This window comes from Bactrocera tryoni, chromosome 5, assembly GCF_016617805.1.
Source record: "Bactrocera tryoni isolate S06 chromosome 5, CSIRO_BtryS06_freeze2, whole genome shotgun sequence".
Classification (NCBI taxonomy): domain Eukaryota; kingdom Metazoa; phylum Arthropoda; class Insecta; order Diptera; family Tephritidae; genus Bactrocera; species Bactrocera tryoni.
In genome coordinates, this window is record NC_052503.1 from 3374851 (window position 1) to 3398357 (window position 23507).

Consider the following 23507-nt stretch of genomic DNA (forward strand, 5'->3'; position numbering starts at 1 on the left):
ACAAATTTAAACTTTATTAAAAATTATTTATCGGACTTTACATAAAAAGGAAGAACAGATTGAATGAATAAATTTAAAAAATTTAATAAAAATATACCAGACCTTGTTCTTTATAAAACAGGCGCAAGCATAATATAAAATAGCAAAGATAAGTAATAGATTACGTGAAAGTAAGAAAATAAAAATATAAAGAAAATCAAAAATTACAAAACAGAATAGTCAAAATCAAAACAGTTTGCGTTTACAAATCGCACGGGCCATCGAGGTTAAGAGCTCGTGGGCATACGGCAACTTTCGGTCGTCGACATTTTTGTTCGTTTTTGTTTTGTTGCTTTTGATATTATTAGAGATAATCTGACTAATTAAGCGGGCAAGCGCCTTGCCAGATATCGCCATGTATCATCTTCGGTGTAATGCGTACTGCCTTCTTGTTCACCTGGACATTGCGTATGCAACCCTTGAAGGTTTTCTTCGTCTTCAAGCCTGGCGCCTTATTGAAGGCAATATGACCGCCCAAGAAGAGCGGACGATTTGTTTTTGTCGAAGTCGAACCATCTGAGCCAACACCCGGATGTGTGCTGATGTAATCCACGGAAATCGTAATGACGAATTTCGATTTTACCGCTTGCACATTACGCCACTTGCCGTCACAATAACTACCGTTATCAGGTAATGTATAATTGGTAGTGACAATGTTTTTAGAATCGGACTTTACGGTGAACACTAGACTATTGTCGATCAACTCCAGGATCATATAGGCGTTTTTGCCATGCACAGAGAAAAGCAGTCCGTCTGGCTCGCGTGGACGGATATCGAAATTGATGTTGAAATCAGTGCCGACGGTGAAGCGTTCGAAAAGCTTCACGTAGCTCGCCTGTTTGCTGAAGAAGAAACCTTGTTCGACTTCTGTTGAGCAGGGCACTGTGTGATATGCTTCTGGTTCCTTCTTCAGGTTTACATCATTGAGCCGTAGGTCTTTCAGACAACCATTGTAGAAGGGTTGATCTTCTGCAACATAATCGATTCTGTCGAAAACTTCCGCCTCCCAGAGTTTCGGCACGCCGCCAAGGAATAGTCCCATGTTTCGCACATTCAACTCATAACTATCCTCCACCATTTCAGTTACTGAATCCACTTCAATTTGATCGATGAAGAGGCTAATCGTATGGTGTTTGCGTGTTACTTTCACATTATGCCATTCATCGTCGTTCACTTCCGCTTTGCTGGTGACATTCACCACCTGTCCTCCAATTTGCACTTGATGATGCAATTTACCCTCCCACAGATAGATTGCAATATAGTCGGGTTGCTGTTTAATGCCCGCATAGAATAGCAAGCCGGCGGGGTAGGCAGTCTTGAAATTCAGACTTATATCGTATTGCTTGCGGAGCTTCGTTGGCGGCGATATTTCTAGACGCTGCTCACGCAATGCGTAAAAGCGATAGCCAGCGTCATCGTAATCGACATCGAAGTTTGGATTTGTGGGCAGTTTGCAGCGCGGATCTTCCGGCACATTTTGTGGCGGCAGTGGATGCACTGGACCAGCTAATGGCTCCAACGGTTCTTCTGGTTTCAATTCGGGTTCGGATTCAGGTTCTGGTATTGGCTTAATGTTTTCTTCTTGTTCTCTTTCCCGTTCACGCTCTTTTTCTCGCTGTCTTTCTCGTTCTATTTCGCGTTCTCTCTCACGTTCAATTTCTCGTTCTCGTTCTCGCTCTTGCTCTCTCTCCCGTTCTCGCTGTCGCTCCTGTTCCAATTCTTCTTCTCGTGTGTCAACGATTGGCGGACTTTGTGTAGGTGGCTCCTTCGTTGATTTTGTCGTAGTGCTAGCTGTTGTAATGACTACAACTGGACGTGATGTCGTTGTAGTAGTCACAGGCGCGAAAGGCGCCAGTGGTACTGCAAAGTTACCCGGGTACTCTGGCTCAGGTAAAAGCTCGTTTGCACCTTCTGGGAAGAACAATGGTATTGCTGCAACATCATAAGCTGTGCGGAACAAACATTAGTTTTCTTTTCAGACTATAAAATAGACACAATAGCCTACCTAAAATATCTGTTGGACAGTTATTGATATTGCCTTTACGTTTCTCAGCGCTGTCGGCGAAATTGACTATCTCACCGTTGATGGTCACATCACTAATGCAGCCGACAAAGTACGCCATGGTAGGCAGTGCATTTCGCACGGGTCTATAATTATCTGGTAATCCAGCGAAGAATATATCACCTGCTTGGATGTTTAGGGCTTCCGGTGTGTAGGGTAAACTAAAAAGGAAAGCCCCAAAAAATTATTAAGTACGGTTTAAAAATGAGATGTGCATCACTTTTTGCTTATTATTATCCAAACATTACTTACCGCTTATCTTCCGTGTCGTCTATGGACAAACGTAACTGATCGCCGTCATGCTGCACGGTGACCACATGTTCCTCACCATCGTTCAAGCGTTTCATATCCGACACAACCTCAGCGCCCATACTACGCAAGGTTAAATATCCGTCGTTTAGTGTGAGACCTATATTCGCGCTCTGATCATGATTGGCGCCATAGAAGATCAGAGCATCCCGTTGACGGGTCTTGAACTTCAAATTAACATTCAACTTATTATTGGACGTGACATTGGCTTTACGCAAGAAACCATATTCGTTGGGGGGATATGCCAACACAGTTGAGAATTTCTTCGGGCAGCCAGGTTTAACGCCATGTGCGTGCACATTATTGCCCAGATCCACCTTTGTACCCGAAATTGACACCTCATCAATGCAGCCATCAAAGTTATGCTCAGTGACCACCGAATGATTACGCTTGCCGGGGAAACCACCAAAGAACAGACGCTTAGGTATTGGATTGAATTCAGTCGGACCGGTGGGTATGTCTTCTTGGGCCAACATCATGTCGTCTACCTTCAACTGACCCCGTCTGCCATCACGTTCGGCTACTACACGATGCCATTTGTCGTCATTGTAAAGATCTTGTGTACCCGCCGACATAACATTATCGCCCAGTTTATAACGGAAGAACACTAATCCGTTAACAAGCTCCACCGACATAAATTGATCATTGCGTCCGTAGTAGAATAACAAACCGTCTTTGGAGTCTTTCGAAGCCTTGAAACTGAATTGTATGCTGGAACGTGCACGCAGATTATATGGCGAGGCTTTGAGTGCCACGTAGCCGTTGCCGTTGAAACGGTAACCTGTTGGCGGTATCTCTTCGGTTAACAATTTATTACGCGGTTGTGCGCCTTGGTTATTCTCCAAACCGAAAACAAAGTTCCACAGACCGGCATGTTCATCACCTATTCGCAGATCTTCGATTTCACCCTCAAAGGCGTTGCTCTGTATGTCATGTGGTGGCGTAAAGTCGGCTGGTGGTGGCAGACCGCCCACGAACAAGCGACTGTTGCGGTCAACATTAAACACATTATTGGCGCCTAGCAATGGTTGCTCCTTCTTATGCTCCACCACAGTGCCGTTCTCCAATTCCTCGCGTATGATCAGTTTTGCGTTTGAGCCAGTGCGATCTACAATTGCCTGATACCAATTGCCGTCGGCAACGTATTTTTCATTTGTAATACGCTCAGGTCCATTGCCCACATCCATGGTCAAGATTGGATAGCCATTTACGATCTCTACAGCCATGAAGTCCTCATTGTCTTTATTGGCGGGTGTGCTGCCAGCCGACGAGGTTCTATTATGGTTGCCCAAGTACATTAAGAAACCATTGGGTTTCTCGGTCTTAAAGTATGCTGAAGCTTTAGTTTTGGTGGCCAACAGTGGCGTGGTCTCGGGTGTTTTCAGTTCCAAAACGGTACCTGGCGAGAAGCGTACGCCCACCTTAATAGCATTGGCAATTTGGCGTGCAGTTTCAATTTGTCGCTTCAAGTTCTCAATATCTTCGCCCAATAACTGGCCAATCTCTTCGACATTTGCCTGCTCTTGCTCGATAATTTGCGCCAATTCATTCAGCTGTGGTATGGTGTCTTCCACGGTGTCTAATTGCGAGCGCACTTGTGAGACATCTTTTGTCGTGGCATCAATGTCTCTTGATATATTTCGTGCCTTCTCCAACTCCTTCTCGCTTTGTGCACCGACAGGACGCAATACATCGAGGACATCTTCAATTATGTCCAGCGCTTCGGTAGCATTCTGATTGGCGTTATTCCACAGATCATGCTGCGTTTCCACTGGCAATTGTTGCAATGCAATATTTATCTCCTCGAGACGTTTCTCGGTGTTTTTATTCAAATTCGATATGTTTTCTACTTTCGAAGCGGAAACGTTCAACCGTGGCTCCAACTCACTTTGCACCTTATTCAAGGCGCCACGCGCATTTTGTAACAACTCGCCGGAGTCCTTGTCAGCGCGTCCAGCACGATCTTCGATGCCATCGGTGATCTCCGTGGCGTTGCCGGCAGCGAATTTGGCTTCTTTAGTAAATTGTTGTGCTGAAGTAACTGCATCTACAATGCCACTGTAAGCGGTAGCCGCCTTTATTGCTGGCTCAGCATTTGCTGTCATGTGGGCATATTGATCAGTGAGGTCGTGAGCGCGTGAGCTCAATTCATCAGCACGTCGTATGGCCTTTGCAGCCAATTCAGTTACCTCGCTGTTCTCCTTTTCCATCTCCGGGAAATCCTCATCGACATTTTTATTAATATCTCTCAAGTCGGAGAGTACACTCGAGAGTTGATTAATTCTCTTGTCAATATCAATTAGCGCCAAGTCAATATTCACAAAGTATTTGCCAGCTTCTTCAATATGTTTGTCAGCTTCCTTTTGTTGGTCAGAAACAGTATCGAATTTGGAGTTTTCAAAGGCAGCCTTATTCAAATTGTTCAAGCGTTCTACTGTGATGGCGTTTTCCGTAGCATTACCACTCCAGTAGTATAGGTCTTCGAGTTTGTCGCTTAAATCCCCTATATCATCCTTCAGCAAAGTCAGTGCATCATTTTGATTCTTAATTGGCGCCACAAGTATGTCAATCTCGGTGTAGAGCTCATTAGATTTGTTCAAGACCTGTTGGGTGGGTTTAGTATCAATTGTCGTTTCATTCAGATCTTTTAAAATGCGTTGCGCTTCCTCTAAAGCGGCATCGATTTTTGTGCTTGCTGCCGTTTCTAGATTCTTTGAGAGCGCATCCACTGAATTTATAGCATCTTGGGCCTCTAAAGCACTCGCCTTGGCCTTTTCGCGCAAATCAGTTGCATTCACTATAAGTTCACTGGCAATTTGAGGGCTTTCTAAAGCATTGCTCAAACTAAAGTTCACCTGTTTACCGTAAATCTTTGCGCCCGATTCTATTTCAGCGACCAACGAGCGCGCCGGATCCAAATTAATGCGTTTCGGGTCCAGATTTTGCACTTCTGGTGCAATTTTATCAGCCAATTCATCGTAGTAGTTCAATTTTTGGCTGGTGAAGAAAGCTAAAGCAACTGATTGGAACTCTTCCACCACTGGATCGATTTGATAGCGCAGCCGATCGGTCACATCCAACAAAGCGTCATGACAGGAGTCACACTGGAAGCAGCCTTCGTCCTTAATGAGCACCCAGCGATTTGGACAAGCATCACAACGATCACCGATAACACCTGGCAAACATTCACATTGTCCCGTAAACGGATTACAGCCAAAGCCACGCGAATAACCCTGATTGCAACGACAAGGTTGGCAACCCTCATTTGTATAATTCCAATGATCCACAGCGCAGTGATCGCATTGACGGCCCGTCACACCTGGCTTGCAACTACACTTTCCAGTATGTGCATCGCACTGTGTCGAATTGGAGGCTACACCACAGTCGCAAGCACGACAGCCCAGTCCTGAGTCATAGCCATAATGATCGGGCTTACACTGGTCGCAACGCTCGCCGATCACATTGTCTTGACAACGACATTTACCCTCATAAGGATCACACTCGGATGTGCCCAACTCTTCGCAATCACAGCTTTGACAATTCTTCAAATTTACCGCGTCACCATAAAAGCCAGGTTTGCATAGGTTGCATGCCACGCCAGAGGTATTATTCAAGCACAGCAGACACTCACCGGTTATAGTATCACACGAACCCGGTTCGGCGGGGTTGATATTACCCGAACATTCACAAGGTTTACAATAATCGCCTGCCTTTTCAGGCTCGCCATAGTAACCATTAGCACACGCTTCACAGCGTGGTCCTGTATATCCCGGTTTGCACTCACAATGTATCTCATCACCAGATTCGGAGATCTCACAGCTAGTCGCAAAGTTATTGCTCTCATAAGGCAGTGGACATGCACAAATCATGCAATCATGTGGTGAACCATATGTCGCATTACCATAGTAACCCTCCTGACAGAGCTCACAGTGTTCACCAGTCGTTGAATGTTGACAATCTTTGCAAATGCCTGTTGCGCAATCGCATGTTTGTGCGTGACCGTTGCACTCGCAAGGTATGCAGTAACCGCCATAAGGACCGTTAGAGTCGCGATAATAGCCCGGCGCACAATCTTCACAGGACAAACCAGTGTAACCAGGTGGACAGTTACAACGTTCTACGGGCAATAATTGATATTCGCCTAGATTATCTTCATCCTCATCGGCCAGCGTCAAATATGTATCGGATAAGTATGAAATAAATGTTTGCTCCCAGTAATTAGCACGTATAAAGATCATCTTGAGATCACGCAAGGCCATCATAAAGTCGGCACGTGTCACAGGTTTGCCATCGTGTGTTTGGAAATTGGACTCTACCATTTGCACACGATTTCTAAATGCCTGATTGCTCGAAGGTTGTTCATAACTTTGGTGTACCAATAAATGATCTTTACTCAGCAGAACTACATCGGGTGCGAGCAATGGTTTGCCAGACAAGCCAGTAGTGTAGTACAGTGAATAAGCGAGCTCCCCACCATAAGCAGAGATGTGACTATTTTGGTTCATTAGATAATCAAGTACGCCGAAATAGACAACTTCCTCAATCTCTACGTCATTAACTTCGTGGAATGAGAAATCTGCCTTCAGTGTGGTCTCATTCACCATTAGCTCGTCTTGTGGTATATCCCAAATTTGGAAATCAATAGTATTCCCACCAAAGTGCGCTGAATTCAAAGTGATATTTTTCAACAAGCTCAAATTGTAAATACGCAGGTAGGCACTCTCGCAACGTGTCGTTCGACCAAAGCAGAAACAAGACGTACAACCATCCGGATTGCTCTCCTGCAAGTTGTATGTGCCCTCTTGACACTGCTCACAGTCGCGACCCACTACGTTGCTCTTACAGAAACAACTGCCATCGACTTTATCGCAAATTTCCGCCAGAGTTCCAGCCGTATTACAGGTACAATGATCACAACGTGGAAAATCGTAGTAACCATTCGAACACATATCACAAGAACGACCCTCAATATGTTGACGACACTCGCATGAACCATTGAACATGTCACACTGTTGATTACCATTAGCAATACCCAAATAATTGCAATTACAATCTTCACAACCGATTATTTGATGGAAGCCATATGTATTGGGCACGCACTTTTCGCACATCTCGCCCATCACATTCGGCGGGCAAACGCATTCGCCCGTGTTCGGTTCGCACATGGCAGTGCTGGGGCAGTCACAAGGCTTACATTCAGGGAAACCATAGAAACCGGTGCGACAAGCATTACACTGACGACCGATCACATTCGGCTTGCACTGACATTGACCGCCGAAGGGATGACACTCAAAGCTGATGGAACCTTCGTAGTCACAGTTGCAAGGTAAGGCGCCAATATTGTGCTCGGATGTCAACGAAAAAACGGCCTTCTTACAGAACTCGGATGCGTTGTGTGTGATGTGGAAGTGGTCTTGGCCACATTCCTTGATGAACTCCTTGGTCTGGTCGAACAATTCTTCCACGAGCAGATCTTCATTATACTGATTTATTGGCACAATTACTAAATAGTCCAGCCAGACTCCTTGTGGGCGTGAGTTCTGTAGAAGAGTAAAGATGACTATATATTGATTAAAAAAGTTAAATTGCATACCGTTAACGTAAATTTAAAGTCATCTTCAATATCGAACCACCAATCTTCGCCGTTAGGATGTATAACACCACGACAGCCCGAACTGGATGGACAATGGCTAATATCGAATTTACCGCTGTATTGATTTTTGGCAGTGGTAAGCGTGTAGAGTACGTTGTATTTTGGATGATGCGGCTGATAGTATTTGACCAAAATAACATAGCGGCCGGGTTCGCCTACCTTCGATCTGCAAATGAAATAAGTTTTAAAATAGCAGTATAAAATAGCTAGATTTACAGTAAAGAGAAGGTAGTACTTCGTCAAATGGAGAATTTGGAGACGAGAAAAGAACTACTGTTAATTGGATTCAATGGATCTCCAATATCCATCTAGAGATCTCCAATCTTTCAGCATTTTTTGGTCAATCAAACTGTTTTTTCATGGATAGACCTTTATTCATGTCCTTCCTCCACTCCGAGTATTTTTCGAAGTTCTCACTAATATATACCATATTATCTACTCACTCAATAACAATTGTGCTTGTATCTCCCTTATTATCCAAATATACCAGTTTAACACGTTCATCCAGAGCGGCATATGGGGGTTTATTTTCGGCAATACGATCTTCATGATCAGTTTCGAATTCAATTTTCTTCGAGTCGGGCACGGAACGGAATTTCGGTGCGGCACATTGATTATTGTGTGTGACACAAACCGGACTGGGTTCGATGTAATCTATGGACCACTTATCGACTGGAATAGCGGTAACAGATATTATTGCAACACGTCCAACATCATCATAGTCAGTCTGAAGAGAAAGTAGGGTTAGATTAAGTTAGTATTATATTTAAATTTCCATTAAATACTTAAAAAAAGCGATAACCTACCGTAACAATGACCGGTTTTTGGCCATCCTTAGAAATGTAGAATGCTTTCTCGCGACTATAGTCATCGATTATTGGCGTGCGGCAAGCCATTGAGTAGAGACAGGGATACAAAGTTGTTGTACCATAATCCTCTTCATTATTACCTAAACTTAATTTGAGGAAAAAGGGTTCGGGAAACTCGCGAGTACTGACATAATCGATAACAAATATGTAACGGCCACTGTGCGGTACATCGACCATGTAGTTCAATTGACGCTGTGTATCGCTGATGACGGGTATATCACCCACATGGCCAATAATGGCCAAATGTTCAGGATCGGCGTAGACTTCGGAAGGCATGTTGGGTTTATCATTAGCGCCGGCAATAAATGGCGTCGTGGATGGTTGGAAACTGTAATATAACACATATTCAAAAAGTAAACACTTATATTTTTAGGAAACTATTTTAATTAACTTACTCATTGACGGAAGCATATTTATAATGACGACAAAGCTCCATATTGCCCAATTCGCAGGGATTCGTGATTTTGCGTGTTAGAATGGAAGCTTCGTAGTAAGCCGCTGGCAGTAGCACGAAATAATCGAGCATAACATTCTTGTTCGCCTTTGTTGTGAAGGTGTAACGCGAGCCCGGGTCCAAAACGACAGGTGAGGGTTTATTGCCTTTCACACCGGAGACTGTAACGAACTGCGGGGACGTCGTTGGACGCAAGAGCACTTTGACACTAAAATATGTGGAGTAAATATATAATGCATATAAGGCGATAAGAATTTATCAATACTGTACATACCTCTGGTCAACTTCGAGTGGATTTTCCGATTGTATGAGTATGCTCGCCGTAACATTGGATGGGTTTTGATTCACATAACGTATAACAATGCGATACAGCGAGGACTTTTTCACCATAAACTCATTACGTACTTCATTTTGTATGTCGTTGAAGACGGCATAACCTTTGCTGCTGAAGCCGGGGAACACATTCTCGTCGTATTGATAGCGCACCTGCGCACCCGATGGTTGTGAGCCTTCCTCGTATTCATATTGGAACTGATGTAATGTGGGGAAGTAGTGTGTTGTCAATGGTTGTGTGCAACCACGTCCCGTTACACGTGGATGACACTTACATTGGCCTGAGGACTTGTCACACTCGCTGTGCTCCGAACCGCCCACATCACAACTACAGTCCTTACAGCCAAACAGCGATGAGCCATCCAAATCATAAGTACCGTCTTTACATTCCCTGCAAGTGCGTCCTTGTGTATGTGGCTTACATGTACATTGTCCCGTCTTCGAGAGGCAAGTATCCAATGCAGCAATAGTACCATCGGTCCAACAATCGCACACTTCACAACCGTCCGGATTGCTGATATTCAAGTTCCAATAGAGCGGCTTACATTCATTACAAATGCGGCCCGTTACGCGTTCCTTACACTGACACAACTCACCTACCGGCACTGAACCGCAACCGGCAAACTTGTCAATAACACCTGCGGGATCACAATTGCAGTCCTCACAACTGGGGAAATTGTAAAAGCCCTCCTTGCAGGAGTCACACAGTTTACCGCCAAAGTTCGGGTAACACGAACATTGGCCGTCCGAATTACAGGTGACACCCTCCGAACCGTGGACGTCGCAATTGCAAGCTGTATGTCAAAGAGATATAAATTACTTATTGCTTTAAGTACACGCTCCCAAAATACTTACGTAAGCACTCCGGATAGCTGTAGTAACCGGCACTGCAAAGCGTACATTGTTTGCCAGCGAAGTTGGGTAAACAGTTACATTTGCCCGTATTGTCACAAGTGATGGCCGTACTGCCTTGTGTGGAGCAGTTGCATGGCTTGCAAGCGGGATAGTCATAGAAGCCAGGAAGACACATGTCACAACGTGGTCCCCCGAATCCTTCACGGCAAATACATTGACCCGACTCTTTGTTACAGATTTCTGCTTCTGTGCCTTGTATGTCGCAATCACAATCTAGTTAAGAAAAAGAAAATAGGCTTTAATTAAAATTTAAAGTAGGTGTTGTTGTAGCGGCCGAAGACAATATTTGGAGCACCTAGAAAAGGGGTGGAGGAATACTGTCGATTTGGCAGTACTTGGGCGAATCAAAATCCGGGTCCTCCGGACGTAGACCCGACATTCACGGGAACGGCTTAACGAAATTTAGAGTAGTCTTCACTTTTCTTCTGAACCATCTTATTATTATTGGCTGCCCCAAGGCTATATTTGTTAGTCCCATGTATTGACTTTGTGTAATATCCAATACTCACATTGACACTTGGGATAATTGTAGTAGCCGTCCTTGCAATGCTCACACCGTTCTCCACCAAAGCTGCTCAGACATTTGCACTGGCCACTTTCCACATCGCAGTCATTACTGATCGAGCCAATTTTATTACACTGGCAAGCTAAAAATGTACATAATTTAAGCAATTAATAATTAAAGAAGACTTGATCTGGAAAACGGGTTCCGTACCTTTGCACTCTGGGAAGGCGTAGAAACCTTCAGCGCACTGCTTACAATAATGGCCGGCGAAGTTGATCTTGCATGGACATTCACCGTTGATCGCCTCACAGTGATAACCGTCTGTACCATTCAAGTTACACTCGCACTCACGGCAGTTCGGATAGCCATAATAACCATAGGCGCAGGAGTCGCAGTTTGGCGGTTGGAACGCCTTGCGGCATTCGCAACGACCAGTGCCCTCCTCGCAGTGGCCGGTATAGTAGACATCGTCGCAGTTGCAAGCTACAATTGAAGTTTTTAGTACGAATATGGTCCAAAATATAAGAGGCCATGTCGAAGCATGACTTTTTCTACTTACGTTGACAGACGTCGGTCTCGTTCCAGGATTTGTTGAAGGGACGATAGAATTTGCCCTTACATTTGTTGCAGTTGATGCCCTCTGTATTGTGTTGGCAATTCTTACAAACGCCACCGCCATCATAGCGTCCGTGAATATCCAACGATAAGCCTTTACGATCGATCTCCTCATCGTAGTCGCATTCGTTTGTGTGACCGTGGCAGTTGCAAGCTGCAATAAAAAATACAAAGCTCATGACCAACTTTCCTTCAAAATCCATTCCCACTTACGTTCGCATTCGAAGGGACGTGCATTGGTGTTCTGGCGCCATTTCTTCTGCTCGAAGCCCGGGCAACATTCGTTACACTGTATGCCGCAAGTGCGATGCTGACAACGACAGGCCAAAATACGCACTGGACTCTTAGGGTCTTTTACATCACAAGTGTCCGCGTGACCATTGCACATACAACGACCGCCAATCGAGATATCTTTGATGGAGTAGAAGTAACGACGCGTAACTGTCGGATCTTGTCGTGCTACCGACATCAAATGGCCGAGTAAATTCTTCGTACGTAGCAAGCGTATGCGCACATTTGTGGCACGTGTCCACTCTTGCAACACGGTCGAGTTAAAATAGTTCGAGGCCGAGGGACGATCATTCAACAACATGACTGGTATTTCACCATTCTCCAATGGCACAATACGCGAGAACTCAGTTGAGCAGATGACATCATCATCACGTGTGATGGGCTTGTAGGAATCCTTGCCGAAGTAGGTGATACAATCGTGCACCGAATCGGAGAAATGCATCCACGGGGTCCATGACTTACCATAATCGGTAGATTTCTCCAATGTCCATAGACCAGGACGTGGCGAGTTACCCATACGAATGAAAAGATAGGCCACATGGAATTCCTGTTGACGAAGAATTCAGAAAATATAGTATGTATGTATATATAAAAGGGAAGTTGAGTAAATTATTTGCTGTATGTATTCGTGGTCATATCTGGCGGCAACAAAGCAACTGATCTACACAGTTGAACAAGATCGCCAATCAAATTGCATACTTCCAGGCGCACGTCTTTGTTTTGCTCGCAATATAATGCGCTATGTTCGGTCAAGCCATCAAACTTGTGGAGTTCAAAATAAACCAGTATTTAAAAAGTTTTTTAAAACCTTTAAGTTATTTAAAAAGAAATCCCGACAAGAATTAAATATCAAAACGCTTCGATAAAATCGAAAATTACAATTATATAATTCTCCTAATAGGGACCATAGCTCTTCATGAAAGCTGAAGCCCTACCATGTCACAGAGATTTGTATAAAATCAAAATAAGTCCATCCTAACTCTGAAACCATAAAATATATGGTAAACAATTAAAAATTCAATCCCTTATATATTCTATATAAATTCTTTCTTTATTTATGGAAGTAAATAGCATATGTATGCTACTCACACAACCACAGATGGCAATATTCATGGCTGCGTCAAAAATCTTTTTTGTTGTCCGCATGCCCATAGCCATTTAAATTCTCTAAATTAATTTGCGAGAAGCAAACCAACTGTAAATATATATAAACTTGTGTTTGCGATAACCCATCAGTGCAAACTTGGGTAAATAGACAATAAAACTCATGAATCATTCATATCTCTAATTGCATTAAAAGAGGTTTGTAACTAGTTACTGACTATATCAAGAAAAATATATTTTTTTAAATGAACTGATTGTTATGGATTAAATGGTGGACATTTTAGTATTCTCAGTCTTTAAGAGCATGCACGCTGGAAAAAAAAACCTTAGCGACACTGAAGAGACAATAAACAAAACTGAGGCTCACTCTGAACATTTTATCGAAAAAATTGAGGAAGATTGCTGTAATCCCCATTCATTTAACATTTGGTGAGTATTTCGCCAAAAAAATATAAAAATACGAACTGTCAGCCTGAATGTTAAATTCGTGGAAATGTAAAACTAAATTTTTAACATCTCCAATACAGATGGTAAGCACGACCAAGCAGCCGATTTTCCGATATTTGCATGAGTTGAATAACTTGACTTAGAAACTATGCATATGATATACATATGTATCCAATAACAGTAAATCGTGCGATGGTATTTAGAGTGGATCTGCGAAACTTGGCCAAGAAAAACATTTTCAGCTAAGTGTGAGTACAAAATTTTGAACAAAGAATATAAAGAAAGAGCATACGCGTACACGAAATGGAAAGTTAACAAATGCACTCCTTTAAAAATAAAAATGATAAAATATATACATAGACATATCCAGGTATGAAACGAGCTTTAAGATACAAATGTGTTTGTGAGGAACATTTGTTGTGTACGTGCCGTAATTCTTTTTACTTGGTTGGAATGGCATTTGTCAAATATATTCCATAAGGTCACAGTCATTCAATAAACATCATATTTTTCCATTGTGTTGAAAATATAAAATTTTGTACCGAAAATCATGATTTGCGGAAAGCAATATTTTTTTTCCATTTGAAGAAAAGTGTTGTACAGTCGCATCGAACGCTTATCGAGGCATATGGTAATCATGCTCTTTCAGAAACAACATGCAAATGTCGATTTCAACGGTTCAGAGATAATGATTGTGGTGTGAGAAATGAAGATCGTGGAAGATCACCAAAAAAATTTGAAGACGCCGAACTGCAAGCAATATTGCATGAAGTTGATACCTTGAGTCAAAAGCAAATAGCAGCCATGTTAAATGCCGCACAACAAACAATTTCAGACCGTTTGAAAGATATGGCAAAGATGCAAAAGTCTGGAAAATGGATGCCACATGGATTAAATGAAAGACAAATGGAAAACGCAAAAAACACTTGTGAAATTTTGCATCAAAGGCCCGAAAGAAAATCAGTTTTGTAGCGACTTGCCACTGGCGATGAGAATCCCTAATGAAGAAAGTTATGAGTTATTCCGGTATAACCATCAACATCGACTGTACAGCCAGGTCGATTCGGTAGGAAGGCAATGATTTGTGTATGATAGGATCAGGACTGGACCGGAAAGCCTGGTGAAACTGTTAATACTAATCGCTACTGACAAAAAATTATCAATTTGAGCCATGCATTGAACGAAAAACGGCCAAAAATGGCATGAAGACACAGCTACGTAATTTTGTTACACGAATCGAATTAAACAAGCAACTAGCGTAATGAAGTAGTAATCGATCGGTTCGCCATTTCTCCTTCGATAGCTAACTTTGAGTGCAACCCTCTTTTCTGAATAAGTACATACATACATACATACATATGTATGTACATATTTTTTCCAAAGCCAGAGATTACACACTCTGACACAGATTTTTACCAAATTTAATATGGTGATAAGTTACCGATAAGCCTACGATGAATGCTTTGACAATTTTAAGAGCATCAAAACTAGACTCTATGCATACTTATATGTACTTATGTGCATATGTACTATATGCACCTTGAACTAGAAAACTGCAATGACTTCATTCCAGTTTATGCAAATATAGAATTTGCATTACAGTCACATATCGTATATGTACATATGTACATAAATATTACATAAATACATCCGTCCACATATGTTCATGTTCATTAATTTCTATTTAGACATTTGTACATACATACAAGTTTTTACATATGTATAGTATGTACATATAAGTATGTACAAGGTATCCAAATATTCTACGGATTTTTCTAAATATTTCTTGCGGTGTGTATATTTAATTTTTGTAGCGCCAAATAAGCTTAACGCACTCAAACTTCACACACAATTCATTTCAATAAACAAATAATTGTCTTGTGTACTCATACAAATTTATTTTAGCAGCCAAAGCTTGACGGCAGAATGAAATAAGAATTAGAAAATGCTGAGAACGATGAGATCACTAGCACGCTCCAGTCGAACAGTGACACTAAGCAATATCGATCCAGCTACTCAGCGCCAAAAACAATAATAACATAGAATATGAATAATAAGCTAATAAAATTACACATAAAGGGTGTATATTTAGGTCGATAATTCATATTTTTTTATTTTTAAGTTGTATCTTATTCGGGATTTAATATTTTGAATTTCTTTATTGCCAAGAAACAAGTTGCTATAAGTAAGTAAAACCCATCGTTTAAAATAATTAAAATATGTTTAAGGCATCATAATGCGAAATTTAGCGACAATTAAAAAAAAAAATACTTCGTAACTGCTTACAGGTATAATTGTTCGAAATTATTATCAAACTTTCTGATCTGACGAACCCTGCAAGTGACACATTGCACAATAACTAAAAACTACTTTAATCAATTTTTCCAAAGAAAATTTTATAAAGTCCTAAATGACATCCTTTATACCAAATTTACATAGACACATACAAATTTATATGCAAAGTAAACAAATTTTAGGAATTATATGAAGCATGAGCAATCAGCATAATATACATGAATATACACCTAAACATATACATACTTTGTCATACATAAGTATGTCATACATATATATGCAATCGCGTATGTAATTCCATTCGAACTTGTTGTGGAAAGTATTTTTAATGCTGAAAGCTACTCAAATGCTCTGTAAGCATTTCTCGCATATCCGATTGCAAAAGTGGCGATTAGTGAACAAAAACAAAAAATTAAACAAAACCCAAAAATAAACACGCTCTCAGGCAATTGAGCTTAGCGCTTTGTGTTTTTTTTCATTTTGGCAGCAATTAAAATGAGCTATAAAGATACTCATGCATTTAGCCTGTTAATTCTTCATGTGATCTGCGCTGGATCGTAATTAAAGCTGTTGCATGAGATAAGCGCTGCTGCAAGCCTTTGGCGGATGCGCACACATACACACATATGTACGAAAGCTATGCCAGTCCATCTGAGAACATGTTTACATTAATGAATAATATGTGCATAAATATGTGTGCGTGTGTGTGCGTGAGTGTGTTTCCGCACTTCAATGCTAATAACCGCTTGTGTTGGCGTTAAAAATTATTTTATATCATCCATTCTGCTATCTTGTTGCAGTTTAACGCGTCTGTGGCATGCCACATGATCAATGTTGAGTCTACTTGGAATGCATAAATATTTACATACGGTTGCATATAGCGCTAAGTTGTCTCAGATGGACCCTGTTGGGAAAAAACCTAAATATGTGAACTTATATTTCTTCACGTAAGGCGGAAAGAGTTGATGGGTGGACCCAACACTTTTATTTTCGCTAATACCAGCACAATTTTTCCAATTTAATTCAAACCAAGTTTATAGTAAAAAAGTAAATAAATACAGTCTACGAGTAACAGATTATTGAATGCAGATACTGAATACTTTCAGTTAGTAAGTGCTGCCATCAGAAGTTCTCCGGAATGAAGTTTGAATAAACGTTTGTGATACGAATTTCTTACTGGGCGTATACGCGATTTTTATATTTACACTATGAAACATAATATATTAAACTTTACGCGCTTATTCTTCGTCAGATTTGTCTACCTCTGACTTTTTCCTGTGCCCAAAACCTAAATATTCGGTATATGTTAAGAGCTTTTTAAGAAAAATAAAACAACCATTAACTCAAAAGAAAATAATTGCATCAGAAATTTCGAAATCGTTAATTTCTTTATCAATTCAGGTCACAATTTGTCTACAGAATTTTTCGACAAAAATTTCTTGAGAGCATCCCTGATTATTGTTAGTGACTTTTGTCTGTATTCATAGCAAAAAAAATCAAATAGTTTAGATTTGTTGCATAGTGTGTGTATACAACACAAAAAATAGTAAGTTTAGTTGAGAGTTTAAGGCGTTTGATCAAAATACACATACATACATGCATATATACATAAACAATTTCATTAATTTTGCCTGGCGACAGTGACCAAGGCTCGCAAGACCCGCGATAACGGACAAACTCATGGTCATTAATTTATGTAATCACATTTGTGTGCGTATTAGTGACCAAATGTTGATGTTTATGCGAGAACAAACCATAAATACCAATTATAATTGCTCGTTTAAATCTTATTACTTCTATATGTACATATGTATATTAAATTCACAAATGTGTTTGTTTATATATGTGCGCGACGAGCATTTCAAAATGTGCTTTAGAAAGGATATCCGTTATTCCACCATTCTATAAACAAAAGCAAAATTACATGTGCATGGAAGGCATTCGAGCTAGTGGCAGACTTTTGCTTCCCCATAATTTCAAACATATCCATTATTTTGGGGAGATGAAATAAAATGGTCAGCTGAGGAACATTGGTACATGAAACTGTGTTTATCTTCATACCCCAATTATGTGGGATACGTGAATCGGAAATATTGCCTAAAGTATATTTTAAACTCTGTTCTCACGATCGTCGGATCTACGAGGAGGGTACCGGACTCTTACTCATATCCAGTCAAAGACTGTAACCTCGGCAGTATTTTTCCACTATAAAATAAACTGCTAACATTTTGCCCAAGCAGGTGTTATTGTTGAAAGTGTATTGACATATAAACATGCTCTCTTTCTGTGCCAATTTTCAAAATTATTTACGCCTGATGCTATTCGGCCTAGACTACTTTTAGCCGGAAAATTCCAGTTGCGAATTGGTACTTTTTATACCTAATTTTCATTTGATTGCAGGGTATATAGAGATTCATGCTGTAATGGCAATGAAACACAGCGAATCCTGTGTGCTACTTAAACTACTTCCATTTGTAAGCGATAAGCGCGGCTACTAAGGCTACTAATGGAAATTATGTACGAGTATACACAGTAAAACCACTTATATATATCATAAGAAGGAATCATTTAACTTCAAAGAAGTGAAACTTTAAATCGACTCAGTAATACTTTAAAATTTGTTAAACTAAGCCACATTTTTCTAATCCAACTCAGAGCTAATAATGTGTTATAAACTATTGACTTCTGAAACAAGAACTAGCTGATAAGAATAGTTAGAATGCCTGCAATGAGTTCAGCTCTTGTTGATACAAAGACGCACATTTATTACAAATGCATATAAGTAACTGTATGTGAGTTTGAAAGTTGAAAGATTTCATTGCTTATCAACTGGAACTTCCTTCGACAGAAACCGCTCGACTTAAGAAAACTTATAAGACTTCAATTAAACACCACATTTGTGTGAGTAGTAAGAGTAAATAGGACAGATTAAAATGCGGCATACACAATGCTTTGAAAGAACGCAAAACAGAAAGTGTCATATATAGACCCAAATATACACATACATATGTATGTATATGGGTATACTAGTTGGCTGTTAGAGCCCTGTAGGAAAAACGTGAAATAAAACATTTTCCTATTATTTATAGAAAATAGTATATAGTTAGGTTCTGCCTCTATTCAAGTAAAGAGTCTTTGATAGGTGAAAACTCCTTACTGACAATATTAGTAATTTAATTCTAAACAGCTTCAATCCTCAGATCTTGGATATAAATTATTATTTCTTTTGAAGAGTAGTCATGACTCTGTTTAATTATTCATTAAAGGTACACTATTCGAATCAAAATTATAGCCAAATTGAATTGGGTGTGTTTTAAATATTTATGAAGAAGCGATTCAAAGATGGATATGTCCATGTTTAGTTTGAAGGAGCTAACTGAATTTATTTTCCAAAGTACTCATCCATAATTACACTATTTTTAACCCTCCATACTTCAACATTGAATATATACGATTTGAATTTCCTAAGTGGGCACCACAGAAAATATTGTGGCAAACAATAAAGTCGAAGCAAGCATAACGGAAGCGTGTTGATGTGCGCATGCTTGTATTAGTATAACTTATGCTTATCACATTCCGGCGGAGATGTCAGCACAATGAACTTATTTAATGTATTTCTTCTTTCCATAAAGCAGCAAATATTTTAAAATATTAAAATAAAATAAAAATGTGTGTTTGGAGGGAAGTTTCAGCCTTTTACTGACCCGAGTTGATAACCTCAATATTTAAATTTAGTCTAAACCATTTGAGATCTCAATAAAAGAACTACTTTTGGACACCGAACCGAAAGTTCTGTATGAAAGCAACGCGATGCTGGCATTTTCTGCACTCATTACAGCCTTTTTCCACAAATTTTGCTTTCTCAGCAGGTTTACACTGCCGTTTACCAGGAAAATACACAAACAAACACATGTCTATATGTTTGTGAGCTTTGTATCTTCAAGATGCATCTTCAAATCAAGTTACTCCGTATCTTGTGACAGTCTGACATTTAATCACCGAGCAGAACAGGCCACAGCAGACCGGTAAATATGCGGACCAGCGCACAAGTTAGCGGAAATTCGATGCGTCTGTGGCGAGCGTTAAGCATTTTGTTGGCTACTCCACTCACACTTTGACTTTTCCTACAAGTTTATGCTTAAATGCATTTATTTTAACTTGACTTCACTTTCTGCTTTCTTGTGGTCCTTTAGAACTGTCTTCTGGCGTTGACGTTAAAAAACGATAGTCAAGTAAATAAATATAAAAGAGTTTTTGTCGGTATGGAAAAAGGTCAGCCCAAAGCAGAACCAGAAAGTGGACTAATTTTTATGACCCGCCTATACGGGTTGCGTGGCATTCGCTACAAGACACATGCGTGGCACATATGGCTAGCCCGTGTTCTATATACATATGCAAGCATATATTTAGTAGAAATCATTACCATCAGCTGCCTCAACGTTTAGCCACCGCATATTCCACATTCTTAAGCGGCTTACACTGGCTTTTTTATGTTCTGGATGTTTGCTCTTGCAACGCGCTGTCAGGGCTGCATCTTTTCTTGTTCCCTACACCTTTTATTTGTTATTTTGATTTTATCGTGATTTTTTACCCATGGCTTTGTCAGCTCGTCGCGTGCGTGATTGTGCATTTCAAATGAGCACCATGAATACCAAAATGTTTTGCTTTTTTCTCACTATTTGAGAAAATATTCTAAATTTTTTTGGTTTTTATCATTGTGTCGCTCTTCTTTACCACATTGTGGTTTTGTTGTTGCCACCATATGCTTTATTTACAATGTACATATGTTTTGCTGCAAGCACTTACCTGTCCGAAATCGATGGTCAGATTGACTTCATTGTATTTCATACCACGAGAGAGTGGAGGACTCTGCCACCATGCCTCGGTGCCGTCAATAGCGTACTCGGCAGCATGATTCTTTTCGGGTATACTGGGATCACAATAGTCGCAAACCTGAAATGGATGATAGAATCAAATATTGTTTAAAGTTTTGTATAAATTCGCGGATAGTCAAAGTTTTAGATATATTGAATTCCTACAACTAAAATAAAATTTTTAAAATGTGTATATAAATGATCAGCGTGACGAGCTGGCTCTATTTAGTACATGTCTGACTACACGAACTAGTCCCTTAGGTTTTGAGATATCGTCCTGAAGTTTCTCACACATATTTTTTTCACCAAGAAGTTGCTCATTTATCTGAACCGCCAATATCGGATCTCTATAGCATATAGCTGCCATACAAGCTGATCGATCAAAATCAAGAAAATATATTTTAAAGAATTCATCTGTGAAAGATATTCAGCAACGACCTACCGAAGTTAATGTATTTTTTTTGTAATCCCTTAAATATCTATTAAAAATAATTTTCGAGGTTCTAATTCCACTTAATAGTTTGAAAAGGTTATAATAATTTCTAAATATTCAATTGAGAAGTTAAAAAAATCCCTATCTCATTTTTTCGAATATAATTAGTTGAGTACTTTCCTGATTTTCGGTGTAATTTGTGACATTTTTCTTACTTTCAACTCTAGTGTTGGAATTTCCTAACATTATTTAATCATAAAAAATTGAGTTATTTTACGTTACCTCTAAATAAGCTTTTACGGGTGATTTACGCCTATTTTCAAACTGAAAAATTTTTTCGAATCCATCGAATTTGATTAATTTCCTTATTGTCGAAAAAATTTGTTCATCTTCACACCTTCTTTTCGTCTCACAACTTCAATATTGGAATTTCTTAATATTATTTCTTCATAAAAATATGAATTCTATATATTAAAGCAATATTGTATTTTTTATCTACTGGGAACAGTTTTGCTCTTAGCTCTAAATAATCTTTCCAGCAGATGTGTACAAGATACATAAAATTTTGTGTGTTTTGAACAAAAATAGTCTGGAAATAATTTTTGAGTCCAACACATGTTGCTAATATGTGTGTTTGATATTTGTTCTCCGATTTTTTCAACTTTTTATACGCCCGAGTAGATATTTTTGCTGCTAGCAAACGACTTAGACAAACAAAAACGCAAATTTTAATTTGCTTAGCCATTAGATCAGCAGCAACTAAGTAAAATAAAAAAATTAAATCAACACACAAATGCGCTCATCAAGACAAATAACAGCCGAGTAAATGTTTGCATATATGTACGAGCTAGGTATTAAGCAAGTAATCTAAGAAGAATTTGAAAATTTTGTGGCTCGAAAAATTCTAATATATACAAAAAACTAACAGTTATGCAATATACATAATAGATTTTTTCTAAAAAATTGTTTTCTAATTTTTTATATATTTAATATGTTTTTTAATAACCCACTGTATTTCTATCACACGTCCTTAACACCACTTCCGGTCTAAAAATTCTAACCAAAAACATTTACGAATACATGCGAACGGTTCAAATCAATCAATCCCAGCTATAAATCACAGCAATTCATTATATATCCCTCTCTCTCTCTCTTCCGCTCATCCTTACCTGTCCTTGAATAACCGAATAGTCGATGTGATCATTCTCCGTATTAGCGCCCACCAATTTACAATACAATTCCGGTCCATCAGTGCCCACACCGCAAGTGGCCGACGCATAAACCTGACGTCCTGTAGCCAAATTGAAGTACGGTGGTGTGAGTTCGGCCAGCACCAGGCTGCCGCAGCAAGCGACGAGCAGTGCACAGAGAAGTGCCACACCCACGCTGCCGCCGCTACGCCACCATTGTGGCTGCGCCATATTGCAGTTCAGTATGTAATCGTTTTATTGTTGTTGCTAAATTAATCCTTTCGTTGAGACGGTTGCACCAACTCACACACACACACAAATACCGCTAAGCGGAAGTCCTTTCTTTAATGCACAAATTAATTTGATTTCTTTTTCTTGTGCTCTCATGCAATTTCACTTTTTAGACATTTTTTCTAGCACAATTTTTTCACTTTTCACTTTTTTTCTTTCTTCACTTTTCACTTTATTTATTGGAGCCTATCCATTTATCCAACCGTCTGGATGGCCCTTCCGCGAGCAACTGAATTCAAATTTCAAAAAATTTTTCCTTCTGACTTCGGCGTGAAGTCAATCGGCGACGGCCGCATGATCGTGTAGATCGCTTCGTATGCGTTTATGTGTGTGTGCGTGTGAATTGCTTTTTTTCTATGTGTGTGAGTGTGAATGTGGCGGCTTGTGCGTGCAGCATATATGCTTATCGGCAATCTCAGCTGTTTATGACTGGCAACGGACAGCGCACATCCATGCATTGCTGCAACACGCACACGCAGTCGGCTGCATGTGGAAAGGGCAGAGGCTACAAGTCAAGCTGATATCGCGGCATTAAAAATTATGTTGCTGATAAGAGCTGCTTCATTTGATGTCTTTACTTTGTGCTGCATTTAATTTGTGCGTGTATGTGTGTACGCATATGTATTTGTATGTTTGTAGAGAATTCGACTTTTATATGTGTCGAATAAATCTTGTATTACTTTTATTATGTGTATGAACAATATATATATATGTAGGAAGATAATATTTATTTGTAGTAGGCGATAAGCGAGGGAATTAAAAATACATAATATACGAAAAGCTTTTTTTTCAAAATTAATGTTTTATTTTCGTACTTTCAGTTAGTTA

General features: G+C 39.9%; 1 protein-coding gene across 1 annotated transcript; it reads right to left on the minus strand.

Annotated features, from left to right (window-relative positions):
* Window positions 1-22888, minus strand: LOC120776571 (laminin subunit alpha). The gene is made up of 15 exons (XM_040107334.1): window positions 22368-22888; window positions 20698-20844; window positions 11968-12592; window positions 11699-11908; window positions 11350-11622; window positions 11144-11281; window positions 10575-10847; window positions 9661-10513; window positions 9328-9594; window positions 8870-9260; window positions 8507-8790; window positions 8004-8229; window positions 2354-7950; window positions 2045-2262; window positions 1-1986 (listed from the first exon to the last, which is right to left on the minus strand). The coding sequence occupies exons 1-15, from the start codon at window positions 22617-22619 to the stop codon at window positions 359-361; spliced, it is 11382 nt and encodes a 3793-aa protein (XP_039963268.1). The 5' UTR covers window positions 22620-22888; the 3' UTR covers window positions 1-358.
* Window positions 22889-23507: the final 619 nt, after the last annotated feature.

Coding starts and splice junctions, on each gene's coding strand:
- LOC120776571 (XM_040107334.1), bottom strand. CDS start 22,619: ATGGCGCAGCCACAATGGTGGCGTAGCGGCGGCAGCGTGGGTGTGGCA. Junction 11,623..11,698: donor CGAGACCGACGTCTGTCAAC/GTAAGTAGAAAA, acceptor CTTCAATTGTAG/CTTGCAACTGCGACGATGTC. Junction 11,282..11,349: donor CGCCTTCCCAGAGTGCAAAG/GTACGGAACCCG, acceptor GTACATTTTTAG/CTTGCCAGTGTAATAAAATT.